Source organism: Histomonas meleagridis (genome assembly GCF_020186115.1).
Source record: "Histomonas meleagridis strain 2922-C6/04-10x chromosome Unknown contig_20, whole genome shotgun sequence".
Classification (NCBI taxonomy): domain Eukaryota; phylum Parabasalia; order Tritrichomonadida; family Dientamoebidae; genus Histomonas; species Histomonas meleagridis.
Window position 1 is genome coordinate 2,485,728 of NW_027150805.1, and position 19,979 is coordinate 2,505,706.

Genomic DNA, 19,979 nt, shown 5'->3' on the forward strand with positions numbered 1-19,979 from the left:
AAAAATTCATAACAACAAAAAATTAATTATTATTCATAGTATTTTTTACTCTTAGAGTTTAATGAAAATCTATTGAGTACACCTTATTATTTTTAGTCCCATAATACAAAATATTTGTATGAAATCGTACCAGCTACCCTTTTGGTCATTGATCATTTTTTTTTTCTTAACGATCAGAGATTTTGAGTAAAATTTTATCGGAAACCACCTAAAAAGCGACATTTTTAACGTGCTTATGATCATTGATCATCCATTTTTTTCACTCGACTTTTTGTAAATTTTACATAACGATAGAAACGATATTGTATAGTTTATGCTTTCAAATTTTTTTTCGATAAGTGACCTTTTACACCAAGCCAAATTAAATTAATAAAATTGAATAAAATAAGTGCCGTTTTGTATCATATAAAATTAAATTAAAAAAAATTGAATGTAATAATTGTCGTTTCGCATTGATCAAAATTGAATAAAAAAAATCTAATTCAAAAAATCATCTTGTTAAATATAAAATTGCATATCTTTGATGAAATATAAAATTGATATGAATGTTGAATACAAATTGATTCTAACACATAATATGAACAAGAATTTAAAAGCATGAACAGACGCACAAAGAAAATAAAATCTTAATAGAAGCATAAAAAAATCGATGAATTTTGTTATATTTTCATTTTGTCATCACAATACTTTAAATTATGTGAAATATTCAATTTTTTTTCTCTATTTATGTTTTTCCTCACTCCAAAAAATAATAGAAATCAATTTTATTTGATTTTACTTCATAGCTTATATGTCTTTTAAGCATTTAATTTTTCTGTTAATTTGACAATTTCTTCATGACCATTATCAGTTGCACACATAAGTGCTGTTTGTAATAATTTGAATAAATTCCAAAAATTATTTTGGAATATTAACTTATTAAAATAAATATTAAATAATACAGATAAACATCTCTAGCATTAATGTCAATTCCTTCTTGTTCAAGAAGTAATATCACCATTCTTGTTTTACCACCTAGTGAAGCCAAAATAAGTGGTGTTTCATAAAATTTAAATAATTTCCAAATATTATCTAAAAATTTCAAAATATTAAAATAAACTTCAAAGAAAACAAATAAAGATTCTTAGCATTAATATCAATTTCTTTACATCCAAGAAGTAATTTAAGTATTTCAATACAATATTTTTTAACTGCTAATATTAATGCTGTATTAAATAATATAAATAACTCACAAATAATGTAATTAAATTTCAAATTATTAAAATAAATATTAAATAAAATAAATGATTCAGTAACACCACTAAGTTCTTTAGCTTTTTGAAATCCAATGGTTAACGTTACAAACCGCTAAAAACCGTAAAAGTATTTGCGATACTTTTTGAATAACGCTCTTCTGCAAAAAGTCAGAGTATAAATATCACAAAAAGTCGTCATGTAAAGAAGTTGCTGAGGACGTTTATTTTCTAGACCAAAATCCAATGAGCTCTGCAAGACTTCGCCGCCAAATGCGTGAATATGTTCATTCTCATCTTGTTCAAAGTCAACGAGAGGCTACTGAAGAGCGCAAAGATCGTTTGAAATCTTTTATGTCACAAGGAAAACAACTTCCAAGGGATATTCAAGCTGATGCAATGTCACTTCTTAAGGCAACCACATACGATGATGTAGAAAATGAGAAAAAAGAAATTGATGATGAGTATGCACTTATTGGCGTTGAAGATCCAAAAGTTGCCGTTACAACTTCTCGAGATCCTTCTGGTCCTATTAAGCATTTTGCTCGTGAGATTTCCCAACTCATACCAAATGCACAACGTGTCAACCGTGGTGCAACTGATCTGAAATCTCTTGTTGATTATTGTCGGAAACATGAAATGACAGACATTGTAATTGTACACGGAACGCATGGCGATCCTGACAGTATCATTGTTTCTCATCTTCCATATGGTCCAACTGCTTATTTTTCACTTGCCAATGTCGTAATGCGGAGACAAATTGATGAAGCGCCACCATTATCCTCAGCCTTTCCACATCTTATATTTGAAGATATGACATCAAAACTTGGGAATCGCGTTAAGAAAATTCTTCAAGCATTATTTCCAGTACCAAAGCCTGAAAGCCGCAGAGTGATATCGTTCATCAACAAGAACGATTGGATCAGCGTTCGACAACATACATTCCGTAGAGCCGGCGGAAAGATCGAACTATCAGAAATTGGTCCGAGATTGGAAATGAGAATATTCAAGATCGTACAAGGAACACTCGAAATGGATGATGCAGATACAGAGTTCGCGCTTCGTTCATTTATTAGGTCCAAAGCTGCGCTTCTTAAAGCTAAAGATGATAACTCAGATGATGAATAGATAATTAATAAAAATAAAACTGTTTAAATAATAAGGAAATTTGATAATAAATATGAACTTGTCTAAATGAAAAAACGCTTATATCAAAACAATTAATTCAGAAATCGGATTTAAATGATATGTTAGCTATGAACATTTTTCATAATTTGATTTCTTTCAATCATATTATTAAAAGCGATGCACCAAATATTTTAAAGTGTTAATAATGAATGTGATAAAGATTTTGAAAAAAAATTATAAATTTGAACATTTTTATCAATTCCATAAATAGTTGTTTTTTTGAACATAATTTCATTTTCTACTACTCTTTATAAATTCTATATAGTCAGATGCCTTTTTGTTTGGATTCATTATTTGCCATTCAACAAGTTGATTTAATAAATCAGCAACTTGAGGTCCCAATTTTTTAAGACCGTGCAAATCTGCCAATTGCTTTCCATTCAGCAATGGTTTCATATGAATTATTTCTGTTAAATTTTCTTTATGAACGAATGGTAAAACCTGTTCTTGGTAAAACTTAACGTCTTCCTCATCAAAAATGAGGCACCCCGTGTACACCCAAAGGTCCCCTATCTCACGTACCCATTTTCCGACCGTTAATCTTGTTAACGGTCTGGGGAGTTTGCTTATAATTTGAGCACTTTTTAGGAGCGTTGTTACATCTTTTGTATAGTTCATCGATAGTTTAAGATTCCGTGTGATACTTACTTCAATCTGTGATATTTTCTTTCTTGGTTTATCTGGATCTTGGACATCATTAGCATTATAAAAATCTTTGTAAATTAATGCAAGAATTAATGTAAAATAAAATTCTGTATTATTGCACCTGGATATAGCAACTTTGGCTTGTTCAAGGAATGTGATTTCATCAAGGGAAGAAGGAGGAGAAAACACTGATGAAAAGACTTTGGTTTGAATCATCAGATCCAAAGCTTTTATGATATTATCTCCTTTCATCATCTTTAAAAGCTCTTGGCTGAGTCTATCTTTTGTTACATTTTCTGCTATTGCTTTTTTCAAACTTGGAATGTAATCAAGTATTGATTGATCAATTTTGAAAGAAAACTTTATAGCAAAGCGAAAACTTCTTATAGCTCGAAGAGGGTCATCAGAAAGTGTTATATTAGGATCAATTGGAGTACGAATAATTCCATTTTTAAGATCGTCAATTCCTCCAACAAAATCCTCAACTTTGCATAGATTGACGTTGAAAAAAAGAGCATTTATGGTAAAGTCCCTACGGCGCGCATCGGATAATGGTGTTCCAATTGAATTTGAATCTGGATTAGTGAAATCATCAGGTCTTAAAGAACAAACATCAAGCCAAAATTCATTATTAATACAAATGCGTGCAATTGTGAGATGTTTTGACATGCCAGGATTTGGTTCAATAATTGCAATTTTTGTAATTGGAAATGTTTCATTGTATTTTTCAGTAAAAGCACGACAATCACATCCTTCAATTGCGATATCAATATCATCATTTTCTTTACCCAAAATTTTGTCACGAACCCATCCTCCAACTATTCTTGCTATTGTTGGTTTCGGAAATGAATCACATACTTGACGTATTTGACCAATAAGAGTTTTTTCAAAAAGTGTTAATGATTCTCCACTTTCTAATTTGAATATATTTTCATCAATCATTCCAAATATGTCACTTTTTTGAAATTGAAATGATATTTTGCCGCCTAACAGAATTTAACCGTTCATGTTATGAACACAAGCTTTTCATTTGTTATTCTTGTTTTTGATGATGCAATTCTGTAAAATAGCTTAGCTACATAATCACTTAAGTTTCATATTAATTAATCCAAATTGCTTAGATGGAAAAAATTTATTCAAAAAACCAATGATATTTAAGTTATTGTTTAAAAGCTAATTGTATATAAAAAACATTTTCATAATGTGTAATGTAACATTAATATTATGCTTGATCATTGGAAATCGTAAAAAATTACTTATGTTACCACATATACAAAGCACACCTGAATACTCAGAAATATGTGACGAAATAATAGTATAGTAAGAATGAGTAACATATAAGTGGTGTTTAATATTCACCATGATACTGAACTACAAAAAAAAAAAAAAAAAAAAAATCAAATTTGATTTTTAATAGTTAATTCAAAAAGTGATGTTGAAAAAATCAAATTGCAACTGGATTTTAATGACAATTGTTTTACCAAATAAACAATTCATTGATCCATTTATATCAATCCTTAAACTAAAGTGGAAATCATGTTCTGAGTTACTTAAATCTATGAAAGGCGAACCACTTTATGAATTATTTTACAACAATCAAACCCAAAATTCTTTTCCTGTTTTTCCATCAAAATCTATTTCTCAAATGGAAGCTTCTTTGGAATCAGGTCAAAATCATACAGTAGCAATTCAGAACTTTGATTATTTTTTTCCATTTCTTCCAAATGTTCTAACATCCATCATTGAGAGTGATCAATCAGATAAGCCATTATCTAAAGCAAGCATAGAATATTCCATGTATTTTATTTTTCAATCATATATAGCATGGATATTATACTTTGAAAGAAGTTTATCTACAGAATTTATTCCTCAATTATTAGAATCCCTTAACTTTGTCATACAGAAAACAAAGTCTAAAATAGCAATAGATGCATTTATTTATACTGTTGAAATTGTCAAATCCACAAACCGTGATTTTTTTAATGAATCGTTTCTTCCTCATCTGAAACACTTTTTTAGTTTAGAGGTACAAAACCACGAAAATATATTTACCTTTTTTTCTGATATATATCTATTAAATACAAATCTTGGAAAAGAAGAAATCATAGATCTAATCGAAATTATAAAATCATTTTCCAATAGAAAAATTCAAATTCCTTCTTTACATATTCAAAATGTATTTAATTCATATTTATCTTTATTACATGAGTTTGATAAAAATATTTTAATATTATTTGATAATGTTATTGACTTATTTGATCGAAAATATTGTGAAAATGTAGTTCGTTCTGTTGTTTTAAAACTTTGTTCTTCAATTATTAAATGGGAAAATCAAATGAAATTTCCAGAACCAAATGTCAACGATCATTTCAAGCCCAAAAAGTTCAAATCGAAGCCGGTTTCCACTTTTCCTAAGAATCCGACTTTTTCAAATGGATTTTCAATGGTCTTTCAAATCACAGAACCCGTATTACCAACTGTTGAAAGTTTTATTGAACCGAAAATCATAGAAAGTATCACAGATTTCTTTAGTATATTAAGTAAAGATAAAGAATATTCATTATTAGCAGTTAAAGAATATTCTGATTTTTTATATAAGTTACCTAATGAATTCAAGAAAAATTATTTATTGACATTATATTCTGTATTTTTTATTATTATCAAATCATTAATTAAGACATTAATTAGTCAATATGTAATATTTTGTGATTTATTACCATTTTCACAAATATTTGATTCGAGACATATATGTTTAAATAATAATGATAAAGCATATATACCATTAAATGTAATTCGAAGCAAATTATTTAATACATTACTTTTAGATGGCGGTGATACATTTACGAAGAAATTTTTATATAAATATTATAAAGATCCATATATATTTGAAGAGATTATTCATAAATTTATATATAACATTCATATAATGGAAGCATTCATTATAGAATCAAATATATTTATACATTTTTTATCTGACTCATTAATATTATATCAAAATTATCGTTATAAAGGATATTTACAAGCAGAAAAACTTAGTTTGAAATTATTTTATTTTCTTTCAACAATTTATCAAAATGAAAAAATTCAACAAATATTATTTAGTGATCAAACATTTATTAATTCATATTTAAATCAAATTTATGAAGTAACAATTAAAGATATAATTTTTAGACAAATTCGATCTTATTTAACATTAACAAATACATTAAATTCAAGTTTACCAAATGCGATCAGTATTCTCCTTAAAACATTACTTATGCATTTTCCAGAAGAAAAATATATAAATTTAGCAAATCAATTACTTCAAACAATATTATCATTAAAGATTGAAAACAAGAAAATATTTATACCTATTTATGAACCAATTGAACAATCATTTGATAAATTAGATCAATCGATTGATTCCAAAACATTTTTATTAACTGGATTACAATTCTTTAATGAATATATTGAAGAACTTCAAGAAACAAAAATTAAATCATTTTCATTAGCGATCTTAAAAGTATATCAAAATGATTCATCTGATGAAATTTTCAAATTACTTGTCCAATTTATAGCAGGAGAAACATTATCAGCAATATTCCCATCATTTTTAATTAGAAGAGGTAATGGAGTATTAATATTTTATCATTTATTTCATGATAGTAATCGATCAATAGAAGTCATTAATTTCTTAAATGAACTTTGTCATTTTTCGAATTATAATTCGATCATTTGTCATCAATGTAATTTAGATAAGTTAATCTTAGAAGTAATTAATAGTAAATGGAATGATGAATCAATTAATGATAATTATTTTGAGAAAACTTTTGATTTATTATTAACGATTTCAAATATTTCATCATCATATAAAATAGTAGAAAAATTTATTTCATTACTTTCTCCGATAAATGGACAATATTTTTCACCACATTTTTTCACGGCTTTAAATTTCTTATTAAAAGTTACACAATTTGGACAATTAAATCCAATATATCCAATCCCTTTAATTAAAGATGAATATATTAAAGTACCTGAAATCATTAATATATCAAATGGTTTTACTGTAGTTTTTTGGTTATTCTTAGAAAGAACTGATTTAAATTATAATCCAATTTTATTTACTGCTTATGATTTCGAAGATGAATGGTCTATAACATTATCAATTAAAGCAAATAATTTATATTTCCTTGAAATAGGATCAGATTATTCAATTCCTTCATTAATAGAAACGAAATTACCATATCGAAAATGGTTAAAAGTTTCGATTAGTTATAGTTTTACTGAGAGCATCGCAAAATTAAATGTTTTATTTAATGATCAAATATTTCAAGTTAAAACAGTTTTACCTGAATTAACAAATACAAATTGTACTTTTTATTTCGGAGGATTAATGAATAATTCCATTAATAATGAAAACTTTCCACATCAAATTGGAAGTTTTGGTATATTTCCATTATTAAATAATGATCAAATTCTTGGTATCTTTACTAATAATCCAAATCATTTTGTTTCTGTTGAAATTAAACCATTTTATATACATTATCAAGATAAACCTATTATCAAAAAGAATGAAACATTTTATTCATTATTTGATTCTAACTTTAATTTAATATTTCCTTTGTTCTCAATGACTTATTTAACTTATCCAAATGGTAAAAATTTGGATTATTTCTTAGAAAACATTTTGGATGTTTTAATAAATATATTATTAAATGGTATAAATATCGAAGAAAAATTCATTGAAATGAAAGGACCAGAAATAATTTCATTTCTTTTAACTTGTTCGAATCCTTTAAAAATTACTTATAAATTATATCAACGATTTTTTAAATTATTTCAAATTATTAATTTAGAAACTCTTCAAGAAAAATTATTCGAATTAATTATGATAAACTTAAAGATTTGGGTTTTATCTGATTTAAATGAGCAACTTTTAATATTAAAACATCTTTATCGATTATTATTACCTAATTTTCCGGATTATACATTAAAATTTTTTCCATTTTCATTTATCTTTAAAAACATTATAATATTTTATTCAAATAAATCAAATGAATTAATAAATAATGAAAATCTTAAACAATGTCGTATAATATTATATCAAATGTTATTATTAAATCCTTTAAATGAATCTGATTTTAAATTGTTATTATTATATTGTAATGATATTAATAATGATATAACAATTATATCCGAAATATTAAAACTAATTCAAGAAATTTATTTAAGTTATGAAAAAATTATTTCTGTTTTTATGTTATCAAATGAAATTATAAATTTGTTTTATTCAGTTATTAAAAATGTTTCGAAGATTTTACCAAAAGAATTACTTGAAACTATTTTATGTTTATATAATATAATTGAGAAAAATAATTTTGTTGAATATATTTCGATTTTATTCCATGAAATTAAAATTAAAAAGTTAACAAATGAATTATTTCAAATTGTTATAAATAAAGTTAATGAAATTCCCGAATTATTTCCTTATATGTTTTATATATTATTACAAAATAATGAAATTAATATAAATCAATTAAATAACATTAAATTTATTGATACTTTTACTAAAAATGAAGATTGGTGTTTATGGCCAATTTTATTAATATTAGTTAAAGATAAAAAAGAACAAAAAGTTATTTATAAATTTATACTTAAATGTGATTATAATCAATGGATATATATATATTCGACATTTATATTAATATCAAATGTTTATAATTATTTAATAGATAAACAAATTCATAATTTCATTAAAAGAATCGAAAAATTAATATTAAAAAATGAAATCGAATTAAATAATAATATATTTCATAACCTTTCATTTATATTATGTCATTATTTATTTATTCAAACAAATAATTATTTACATAATAATTCATTATTAAATCTATTCCAAAATTCACCTTTTAAATTGGATGATAATATAAATGAAAATTCGAATTTTAATATATTAAATTTATCTCCTTTAAATATTTCATCGATATTATATCCATTTAAAAATTATATAATTAAAGAGAATCAAACAAAATTTGGATTTAAACTTAATAAAAATGGTAAATGGATTGATATTAAATTAGCGGAAAATTATTTAAATATATTTTTACAAATTAAAACAACAAAATATTTAAATACTTTTGTGTTTTTATATTATTTTGTATCAAAATTTAAAGAATTAAATCTAAATGAATTTCAAAATGATCCAATTTTCGAAAACTTTTCATATTTAGACATATTAAATTCCATTTTTATCAAAGATAAACAAAAAAATTATTTTCCATTTTTTAATTATTATATTAAACATATGATATCTAAGAAATGGGACTTAAAGACATTACAAATATTAACTATAATCAATAAAAATGAAAGTAAAACTTATACTGAAGTTAATAAATATGAATTTAATAAAATATTAAATCAATTTATTTCTTCATATTTACATAATAATATTAATAAAAATTGGTTAAAGTTATGGAATTCAGTTACATTATTAGGTCAACCATATGAATCAGCAGGACAAAAAGAAACGAAATTAATTCGTGATAACGTAATTTGTTTTTCATATTGTCCATTTAAGTTAATAAAATCATGGAAATTTAATGAACAAAAATACACCGAATTAGCTAAAGAAATTATATATGGAGATAATAATGAATTTAATAATCAAGAAGAAGAAGAAATATCAGAAGAAATATTATCGAAACCATTAAACTTTATTACATGTTATAAAGTCCGAATTTCATCGAAAATTTTAATAAAACTTTCGATATATAAAAACAAAATAATATTTTATACTGATTTAAAGAGACATAAATCGATAAAAATTTCATTGATTTCGAAAATAATCCAAAAAACGTATCAAATGAAACAAATTGGATTCGAAATATTTTTATATGATGGGAAAACTTATTTCTTCGTATTCCCAAGTACAAAAATACGCGATTATATATTTAATTCTATCATAAGTAAATTCGATATTAATCAATTTATATATAAAGAATTTGAACAATTCCCAAATAACATAACTAAACAATGGATTAATAATGAAATATCAAATTTCGAATATTTAATGACATTAAATATGTTAAGTGGATTAAGTTTTAACGTCGAAAAACAATATCCAATAATGCCATGGATCTTTAAGACGTATAAAAGCAAAACATTAAATTTAAACGATAAAAACATTTATCGAACATTTGAACCGAATCAAAATTCTAATAAACAAAATCCGCCGTTATATTACTTGAATTATATTGAACCATTTTCAAGTTTAAATTATGAACAAAAATTCCAATCAATCATTAAATCATTTAAAGAAGATCATTTAAACACAGAACTCATTCCAGAGTTCTTTTATATGCCGGAATTTTTAATATCAACAAATTGTTCATTAAATCAAAACATAAAACTTCCGAAATGGTCAAATTCGACATTTGATTTTATATATTTACATCGAAAAGGACTCGAAAGTGAATATATTTCATCACAATTAAATGTTTGGATTGATAATATTTGGGGAGTAAATCATGGAATTAATTATGTTGATTATTTGCCATTATTTGATCAACCACATCCTAAAAAGAATATTCTTGTTAAGGCTCAACAAATATATCAAATATCACAAATTTCTTCTCCATTTAAGTTTTTAATATATGAAAATGATTTTATTTTAATTTTACCATTTTTTGTGTTATTTAATATTCATGAAATAGATAATCCACAAACATTAACATTAAAGATTAATATTAAAAATGAGGATGAAATTATTAAATATAAAAATAATAGTTTTAGAATTGATAATAAAATATTTAATACATTTTGTAATGAGATAAAATCATTAAATGAAAATTTGTTATTATTCGATGAAAGTTTAAATTATAAAATCGAATATGATAAAGAAAAAGGTTTAATCATCGAAAATAAAATCACTTCAAAAAATAAAATTATTCAATTAAATAATGAGCCGAAATGTTTATGTTTAAATGAAACTTTTCATGTGTTCGCTATTGGTTTCATTGATTGTACTGTTTATATTCATTCTCTTGAACATAATTCTTCAATGTTTATTATAAATTTGGATAAAAATGTTCCGAATATTTTACGTATAACTTCGAATTGGGGTTTTATTGTTATTTCGTTTGAGAATAATTTGGTATTGTATAACATTAATGGTTTGTTGCTTAAAAATGTTAAATTAAATGAAAATATTATAATGATCGATTGCTGGAGTAAAGAAAATGGTTTCGATTATATGGCTGTGGTGACCGAAAATGGAAATGTGTACGTAACTGATGTATACGAAATGAAATTCGATGATGAATTCATTAAATGTAATGAAGTAATCGAATACTGTAAATATGTAAAGGAAGAAAATATATTAATTGTAATTGCGAAAGATGGAAAAATATATAGAAAATCAATCGATTAATTTTAATAATAAAAAAAATTTGCGTTGAAATTTCTAAATTTTTTTAAATAACGGTTTTTAGTCATAATAGAAATAATTTGAAAGGAATTGAATGTATCGGATTTTTTACATCTTAAATAAACTTGTCAAAAAAAGTTTATTGAATAACTTTTTGAAACATTTGAGTGAATGCCATTGTATAAAAAATATAATATTTAATACAAAAAATGGTTAGCAAACATAATGCTGATGATATTGATACAAATTATTAATTAGAAGTTATGAAGATTTGAATTTTACTCTCACAAATCATTTAATTTAAACGAAGGAAATCTTGAATCATCAGATCAACAAACTATGATCATACTTGATACCAAATACCATTTTCATTTATATTTATTTTGCAGTAAGATAATTGGTGTATGATGCAATTTTCGCCATCATCGTCAAAAGTGATTCATATGAAGTTTTTTTTTTAAATTTATTTACGATTAAATCAAACAAAAAAAAAAAGAAAGAAATCAATGCAACCCAAAAATTATGGATATATACGTTAACTATACATATGGATATTGTAAAAATAAAATGTCATCTAACTGACAATTTATACAAACCATATCCATAAAGTGGTTGCAGAAAGGTTTTCCAACGATAGAATCGAATGAATGAAAAATCATCGGATTTATATTCAAAAACTGAAGTGTTTGGGAAACCTTCTGCAACCACTTTACAATTTTGATAAATCATTAGAGAAAAAATTTGAACTTCAAGAGCGATTAATTATAGAAGGACATAATCCAAATGAAATTGCATAAATAATTCGATATGATGAAATCGAAAAACTTCAAGAAATAACAACACAAAAAAATTTTGATTTTATCAAACACTTGGGCCATCGCTTTATGAAAGATATTCATTTGTTAATCAAAGAAACGATTTAATTGATTATGCAGCATTTTTTGCATCAATAAAATGTTTTAAATATTTATATGTGAATAATGAGAATGTTAACAATACATGTTAATATGTTATTGCTGGTGGAAATATATTCATTTTTGTGAACAAAATAATTCATCGTTTTATGGTGCTTATGAAACAACAATTCAATATCATAGAATACATTTAAATATATTTATGAAAAATCAGATAGTTTTTAAAATATTCAAAACTTTAAACATAACATTAATTATTTAGGAGAATATTGTATTTGTTGATATTTCCCCCACTTGTAAAATCTTTTAAAATAACTGATTATATATGATAAGTAATTAATTTTAAATTTTTTTTGAGTGAATCAACAATTTGATTAAAAATCATTATAGCATCATTGTGTAAATAATTTTATAAGAAAAATTTATATTTAAAATCTCTTGGAAATATATTTTCCTCAATTAAAAATTAAATCACAAAAATTAACCAAGTATTTGTTACCATTTTTTGACTATGTTCGTTTGGACAAGCAACAGCGGAAAAAATACCCAGAACGTATGGGATGCCTTTTGTCATGCTGTAAGCCTAGCGGATATGAAAAACTAAGCGAAAACCCTAAGAACAACAAACCTAGATCTGACGAGTTTCATGCAGATGATCTTGGTGTTCCAAATATGGATGAGATCAACGATATTCTTGACCAATCAGATGGTGATGTCAATTTAAGCGATGCCGAGCTTGAAATGTACCTAGAAAAACTTCAGACAGAATAAAGATTTGAATCAAATTGATTCATAAAAATTGTTCTATCCTAAAGATTAAAATAGAGGAAAATATTGTTTTATATACATTTGGTTAATTTTCGTTGTCCATTTCCTTCTTATATTCTTCGAATTTTCTCTTTGTTCTCCCATAAAGGACATCAGCTGGAGTATCAGTAATTCTGGTTCGATGTGATTTCCGAAATGGCTCTGCAAAAGCGCGGATCCCACGTGGGAAACATAAACTTGAAATATATTGAGAAGGATATAATGGATGAACAAAACCACAACTATTACCAAGAGCACATGTACCATCCTCAAACCCACGACAAATAGAACAAGATAATCGGAGAACTGGCGCAAAAGAAATAGAAATTCTGCGACCAGCATAAAATTGATCATTAAGAGCAATAAAGGCAGCTGTTGCTGCATCCATCTCGCGAAACATTGCAAGAAGGTTTCCAGAAAGATGGTCCATTTTATTTCCGCATATAACCATATCTTCAAGAGTACCAAATTGTCGGAGCATGAGAACCATATCTAAATAAAAAGCATCAATTAAACTTTGTTTTGTTTCGTCTGAGATTTGTAATGTGTTTTCTGGTAATGAACTAATGAATAAATCAGGATCAGGGAATATATTATGAAAAAGCAAGCACCTTGAAATCACCGAGTTTCTGTGAGTTTTATTGCAAAGATCCCCCTTTTCACAACTTCCTGTTTTCTCAAAAAAGTTACAAAGAGAATCTTTTGTTTTGTCCATTTTTGGTTTGTAAAAACATTTTGTGAGTGTAAATGGTCATATCATTTTTTTTGAATTAGCCATTGGTTCAATAGTAACATTAATTTATGGGTTGAAATATATCCTGACTATTATATTTGATATGGATAAAATATTTAATATTTTGAAATGGCCTGGTTTTTCTTGGTATTGGTTGCGTGTAAATTTTTCCAAAAATAGATAGATATCAATGCTCAAAGTTATCAAATATTTTATTTGAATTTTATATTGAAGAACATAAAAAATATATTCTATTGACAAATATTTTTGTTTAGATCTTTAATTTTTCGATTTTACAAAAAAATTATTTTTTTGATGAATCTTCAGATATATAACATATATAAATTCATATATTTTTGAACAAAGAAAATATTTTCTTCATGCTTACATTTCTTTTCCATTATTTCCTTTAAGAAAACTATTTTCTTAAAACAAGATTATTTTTTTTGAATGGTTTTTCGTGGGCAAAAAAGTGTCAATAAGGTCAACTTTTAATGAGATAATTGAAGCTAAGATATTTGGTAATCCATAAGAAATCCAAATTTATAATAAAAGCCATCTCATACACGTAAAGCACCCAACTCCAAATTGGGTTCTTCTTGGAGCTCATCAACTGAACCATTCTCAAAAATTTTTGCTTTTTTTCTTTGTGAACTGTAACTTTTAATGGTTTACAAATTCATCAAAAAGTTATTTTTGTAATTCTTCTTCAAAATTGTGATTCAAATCCGAATTTGCCAGAAATGAATTTATAAAATTTAAATGATGTTTTAATCAAAAAATCTATGTTTAATGGCTTTGCTTTACTTTTAACGATTCCTATATTTATCTAAGGTGCACCTTTTATTCAAAAAGTCAATAAACGGTCACTCTATCTCAAGGGCACCCTTTAAGTATTTCAATTTTGATTGAAAATTTTCTATGAGTATTCGCAATATTGTTTGTAGGTCAGATCACCCCGATTATTAATTCCAAAACAAATTGGTTGGATTTAAACGTTCCTCATTTAAACAGTAAATTTACCCTTTTTATAGTTGGTCAAAATGTCTACAATAGAGCGAGTTGCAGTACATCCTATTGTGCTTCTTTCAATTGCTGATCATCATAATCGTGTTGTTAAAAATGATGCCAATAAAAGAGTTATAGGAATTCTTCTTGGTGATGAATTCAAAGGACAAATAAATGTTCTCCAATGTTTCGCTGTTCCATTTGAAGAAGATTCAGCTGATCCATCAATTTTATTTGTTGACACAAACTTTATTGATGAAATGTATGCCTTACATCGCAAAGTCACATTAAAAGAAAAAATTGTTGGTTGGTATTCATCCAAGTCAACAGTTTCTCCAAATGATTTAGACATTCACCAAATTATCAAAAGATACACACCAAATCCTGTTTTTATAACGACAGATGTTAATGCCTCAGATCCTCATGAAATTCCTGTCACAGCTTTTGTTGGAGCAGAGCGCGTTCGTCCAGATGGCCAACCTATTGTTTCTTCATTCCAAAATGTTCCAACAATTGTTGATTTTCTTGAAGTTGAAGAAATCGGAGTTGAACATTTGTTAAGAGATATCAAAGATGTTGATATGTCTGAGATCGGAACCACTCTTACAAACAGTGTACATGGTCTTGCAGCACTAGAAAATCGACTTCAAGGTATATCAGATTATTTGAAAGATGTTATAGAGGGAAAACTTCATCCAGATAATGAAATCATCGGAATAACACAGTCAATCTTCAACTTACTTCCAAACTTAGAGTTGAAGGACACAGCAGATTCATTGAATGCTAAATCAGATGATTCAGCTTTCATGGTTTTCATATCACAACTTTGTAGGTCAGTTGTAGCACTTCATGACTTGGTAAATAATAGACACCCACCACTTGGTGAGCAACAAAAAGCAGAAGAAAAACAATAAACGTTCATTTATAACATACACCTTTTGCATTCAAAAAGTTGATCTTTTAAGAGAGAAAATCGTTTACGGATAATATAAAGTTATGAAATATTCAATGGCATCAGAAACTCCCCACGAAAAACAGTTCTTCCTTTCTTCCGAGCGAACTACAAAATATTTCGAATTTGTCTCAAGATCTTTTTTCAACACTCGAGGTAAAGCAATCTTCAGCTTTTTTCGGTTCATTAGTTGTCGCTAATAATAATCTTATATCAAAATCATTAAAAACTTGCAGAAATGTAAGAAAAAATTCAACAACTAAGCAATCAGAAGATTATTTTAAACTCTTTTTTCTCCCTGATATCGTTCAGCCAAATAATTATGTTCATAATTCTAAAATCAATCCAAAATCATCAAGAAAAAGAAACACTACCAAGGAAATAGACATCAGAAAAAACAAGAAGCAAACTATTGCTAAAGCTAAATTTCAAAGTTCATATCGTTTATTAACAGAACCAACTCCACTTGAAAATTTCATTCCCTCTCATTTTATATTCAATCACACGCATAAAATCCTCATGTTCGGGCGTGCTTGTGCTGTCATGAAAGCTTCTGATGATGAAGGTGTTGATACACGATATGGCAATCCAATCTTCAACCAAGATCTTCTCAATCTCAAATTTGATGAAATCTCAGAAATTGACGTTAAATCCAATGCAGCAATCTCTAAATCAATTAAAATGCATTTCAACGAGCACAAAATGCAACTTAAAAACGCTTCACCAATGCGCCAAAAGTTAATTGATTCACGCTGCAAATATTTATCTGCTCTTCAAATCACTAATGAGTCATATACTGAAGTACCTATACCTTCAGGTTTCTCATTTTCTTATTCTCTTTCTGAGCCTCCGATTAATTATATCGATTTTCATATTATTCTTGCATTAATATCTAATATTGAAAACATTTCGCAATCGTTGCGTATTGGCGATGAAATAAAAATCGCTTTAAATAGTTTCCAGCAACTATTGGAATGTGCACTTGATTTTACTTCTAAATTTGGTTTTATTTGTGGTGAAAATGATCTTCTTTTTATGTGTGTAACTCATCGTATAGCGCGAACACTTTATGAAGTGTTAAATATTAATAATATTAAATTTATGATTTTCACCAAGTTCTTCAAGGAGAAAAAAGTTTTTCTTGAAGAAATATTCGATGAAGTTGCAATAACTTTGGCAACACAAATAGATAATGGCGGAGTGTTTGCTAAGGAATTATTACATTATAGAGAACTCGCATGTGTACTTGAGATGAATGCATTCGCATCAATGGTACAAATGGAATGCGAAATGATATACAATGATGGGAAATATGTTAAAAAACATTTAATGAGAGCTGCTAGAGCATATTTACCATTTGGCGATTTGTACGAAGTGAAATTTGTTTTTGATGAAAAAGGAAATTTTGTGATTGAGTCAAAGGAAATAAACGATGTAATAGAGGAAAAGCCGCTGTTCCCTGTGTTCAATATGTTCGGTGGATTTACTACAGACGAAAATGGATTTTTGTCAGGTGTAACATGGTAATAGAAATTTATACTTGTAAATATTATCGATAAATATGTATTAATTTAACTTTCAACATTTTTGAAATTTCATTAATTTGATCTAAATATTTGTATATATTTTAAATAAAACATATACACTTTAGATCATAATTTCCTTCTTAAATTTCGAAAATTTATTATATAAGGTATTTCTTTACCAATTATATAATTAATTAAATAATCTTTTTTAATTAACCAGTTTTTCGTTATGCAAACTCATTTTATATTTGTTAAAAACAAACAGTTTAATTAAAAGAAGCCAAATCAATTATAAATTTAGGAATATAATTTTAAAAAGTTGATTTGATCATACAAAAAAAGCTAATTTTGATGCATTCGTCACACTCATAAATTTATCAGATGCATATGATTCTTATTTTCAATTATTTTATACAGAGATATTTAAAGATATTTCATATAAATCTCCAAGCGTTTATTAATTTAGTTTGCTTAAATATATTACTTCAATTTTAAATCATTTTCGATAGAAGTAATTTTACAATCACCAAATAGCATATGCTATTTGAGCTGCGTTTATAAACTTTTTAAATAAATACCAGAGCTGATAATGAAACCATAAAAAATTTATTTAAACTTTAATGAAAATAAACAAATATTTTTGATGTTAATATCGATATCTTTGTGATCAATAAGTAATTTAACGACCTCAATTTGACCACTTGAACATGCACACATCAGTGCCGTCCATTATAATATGTAGAAATTCCAAACATTATTTTCAAATATCAAAATATTATAACAAACATTAAAAACCCCAAAAAATCACTTTGAGAATTTATATTTATTCCATCTTTTAGAAGAAGCATTTTAACGATTTCGACATTTCCATTTGCAGATGCACACATAAGTGCTGTATCAAATAAGTTGAATAAATTCCAAATCTTATTTTTAAACACCAAATTAATAATATAAATACTAAATAACTTTAATTAATATCTTTTGTATTGATTTCTATTCCTTCTTGTTCAAGAAGTAATTTAACTACTTCAGTGCAATTATGAAAAGCTGCAATAATAAGTGCTGTATCAAATATTTGGAATAAATTCCAAATAATGTTTTGTGTTTTTATCTTAAAAAAATAAATTTCAAATAAAATAATTTAATATCTTTAGCATTAATATTAATTCCTTCTTGTTCAAGAAGTAATTGAACTACTTCTTTGTGGTTATAACGAGATGCTTTCATAAATGCAGTAAAAAATAACTTAAATAAAAACCAAAAATTGTTTTTAAATATCAAATTTTTGAAATAAATATCAAATAAAATTAACAAAAAGATGAATTTGCCGGCATTAATATCAATTCCTTCATGTTCAAGAATTATTTTTACAATTTCTATTTTGCCTTTTTCAGATGCCCACATAAGTGGTGTATCAAACAATTTAAATAAATTCCAAATATTATTTCAAAACATAAAATTATTTAAATAAACATTAAACATAACTATTAAAGATCTTTCTCATTTATATCAGCTCCATGTTGAAGAAGTAATTTGAATATTTCGACGTATCCATTTCCACATGCATAAGTAAGTGCTGTTAAATATATTTTGAACAAAAACCAGATATTATTCTTATAGACAAAATTAATAATATAAATTTTAAATAACTCAAATATATATTCCTCGAATTGATATCGATTCCCTTATCAATAAGTAATTTAACTATATCAAAATTATTATTTTTTGCTGCATACATAAATGCAGTTTCAAGTAATTTAAATAAAATCCAAATAATATATTATAATTTTATAATATTAAAAGAAAAATCTTAAATATCAAAGTAATATCTTTAGCATTGATATCAATTCCTTTTTGATCAAGTAGATATTTAACAATATCTATGTGACCATAAGAAGATGCATACATTAGAACACTTTTAAAAAAATCAAATAAATTCCAAAAATAATTTTTAAATTTCAATAAAATGAAATAAATTTTGATTATAAAATATAAACATCTTTATCATTAACATCAATTCCTTCTTGCTCAAGAAGAATTTTTGCGATTTCAGTTTTCCCTTTTATAGCTGTAAGGATAAGTGTTGTATAAAATAGAAAAAATAAATACCAAATATTACTTAGAAATAAAAATATTTTTAAACACATATTCAATATTATGAACGAACATCTATAACGTGAATATCACTTCCTTTTTCTAAAAGTAATTTAAATATATCTTTATAACCTAGATATGCTGCACCCATAAGAGCTGTTTCAAATAATATATACAATTTCCAAACATTATTTTGAAATCATATATAACAAAATTAAATTTTAAGATAATCAAATAATTATCTTTTATATTGATATCAACTCCTTTTTGTTCAAGAATTAATTTAACAAGTTCAACATCACCACTTACTATTGAATGTGTAAGTATTGTCCAAAATATTTTAAATAATTTCCAAATATTGTTTTGAATTTTTAGTTTAGAAAAATAAGCATTAAATAAAACAATTTAATATCTTGAATATTAATACCAATTCCTTCTTGTTCAAGAAGTAATTTTATTATATCTATATAACCATT

At 25.5% G+C, this 19,979-nt stretch overlaps 6 protein-coding genes across 6 annotated transcripts; 4 read left to right on the forward strand and 2 right to left on the reverse strand.

Moving 5' to 3' along the window:
* Positions 1-1,478: 1,478 nt before the first annotated feature.
* On the forward strand, positions 1,479-2,360 carry GO595_003293 (U3 small nucleolar ribonucleoprotein IMP4-like; the record flags this gene model as incomplete). The annotated part of the gene is made up of 1 exon (XM_067916297.1): positions 1,479-2,360. The coding sequence occupies one exon, from the start codon at positions 1,479-1,481 to the stop codon at positions 2,358-2,360; it is 882 nt and encodes a 293-aa protein (XP_067777094.1).
* Positions 2,361-2,651: 291 nt separating this feature from the next.
* GO595_003294 (polyA polymerase family protein) lies at positions 2,652-4,007 on the reverse strand (the record flags this gene model as incomplete). Its single annotated transcript, XM_067916298.1, has 1 exon — positions 2,652-4,007. The coding sequence occupies one exon, from the start codon at positions 4,005-4,007 to the stop codon at positions 2,652-2,654; it is 1,356 nt and encodes a 451-aa protein (XP_067777095.1).
* An 8,931-nt stretch (positions 4,008-12,938) lies between these two features.
* Positions 12,939-13,154, forward strand: GO595_003295 (uncharacterized protein; the record flags this gene model as incomplete). Its single annotated transcript, XM_067916299.1, has 1 exon — positions 12,939-13,154. The coding sequence occupies one exon, from the start codon at positions 12,939-12,941 to the stop codon at positions 13,152-13,154; it is 216 nt and encodes a 71-aa protein (XP_067777096.1).
* An 82-nt stretch (positions 13,155-13,236) lies between these two features.
* GO595_003296 (Splicing factor U2af small subunit B) lies at positions 13,237-13,680 on the reverse strand (the record flags this gene model as incomplete). The annotated part of the gene is made up of 1 exon (XM_067916302.1): positions 13,237-13,680. One exon carries the CDS (start codon positions 13,678-13,680, stop codon positions 13,237-13,239), a length of 444 nt encoding a protein of 147 aa, XP_067777097.1.
* A 1,286-nt stretch (positions 13,681-14,966) lies between these two features.
* Positions 14,967-15,845, forward strand: GO595_003297 (26S proteasome non-ATPase regulatory subunit 7-like A; the record flags this gene model as incomplete). Its single annotated transcript, XM_067916303.1, has 1 exon — positions 14,967-15,845. One exon carries the CDS (start codon positions 14,967-14,969, stop codon positions 15,843-15,845), a length of 879 nt encoding a protein of 292 aa, XP_067777098.1.
* Positions 15,846-16,402: 557 nt separating this feature from the next.
* On the forward strand, positions 16,403-17,410 carry GO595_003298 (uncharacterized protein; the record flags this gene model as incomplete). The annotated part of the gene is made up of 1 exon (XM_067916304.1): positions 16,403-17,410. The coding sequence occupies one exon, from the start codon at positions 16,403-16,405 to the stop codon at positions 17,408-17,410; it is 1,008 nt and encodes a 335-aa protein (XP_067777099.1).
* Between the last annotated feature and the right edge of the window lie 2,569 nt (positions 17,411-19,979).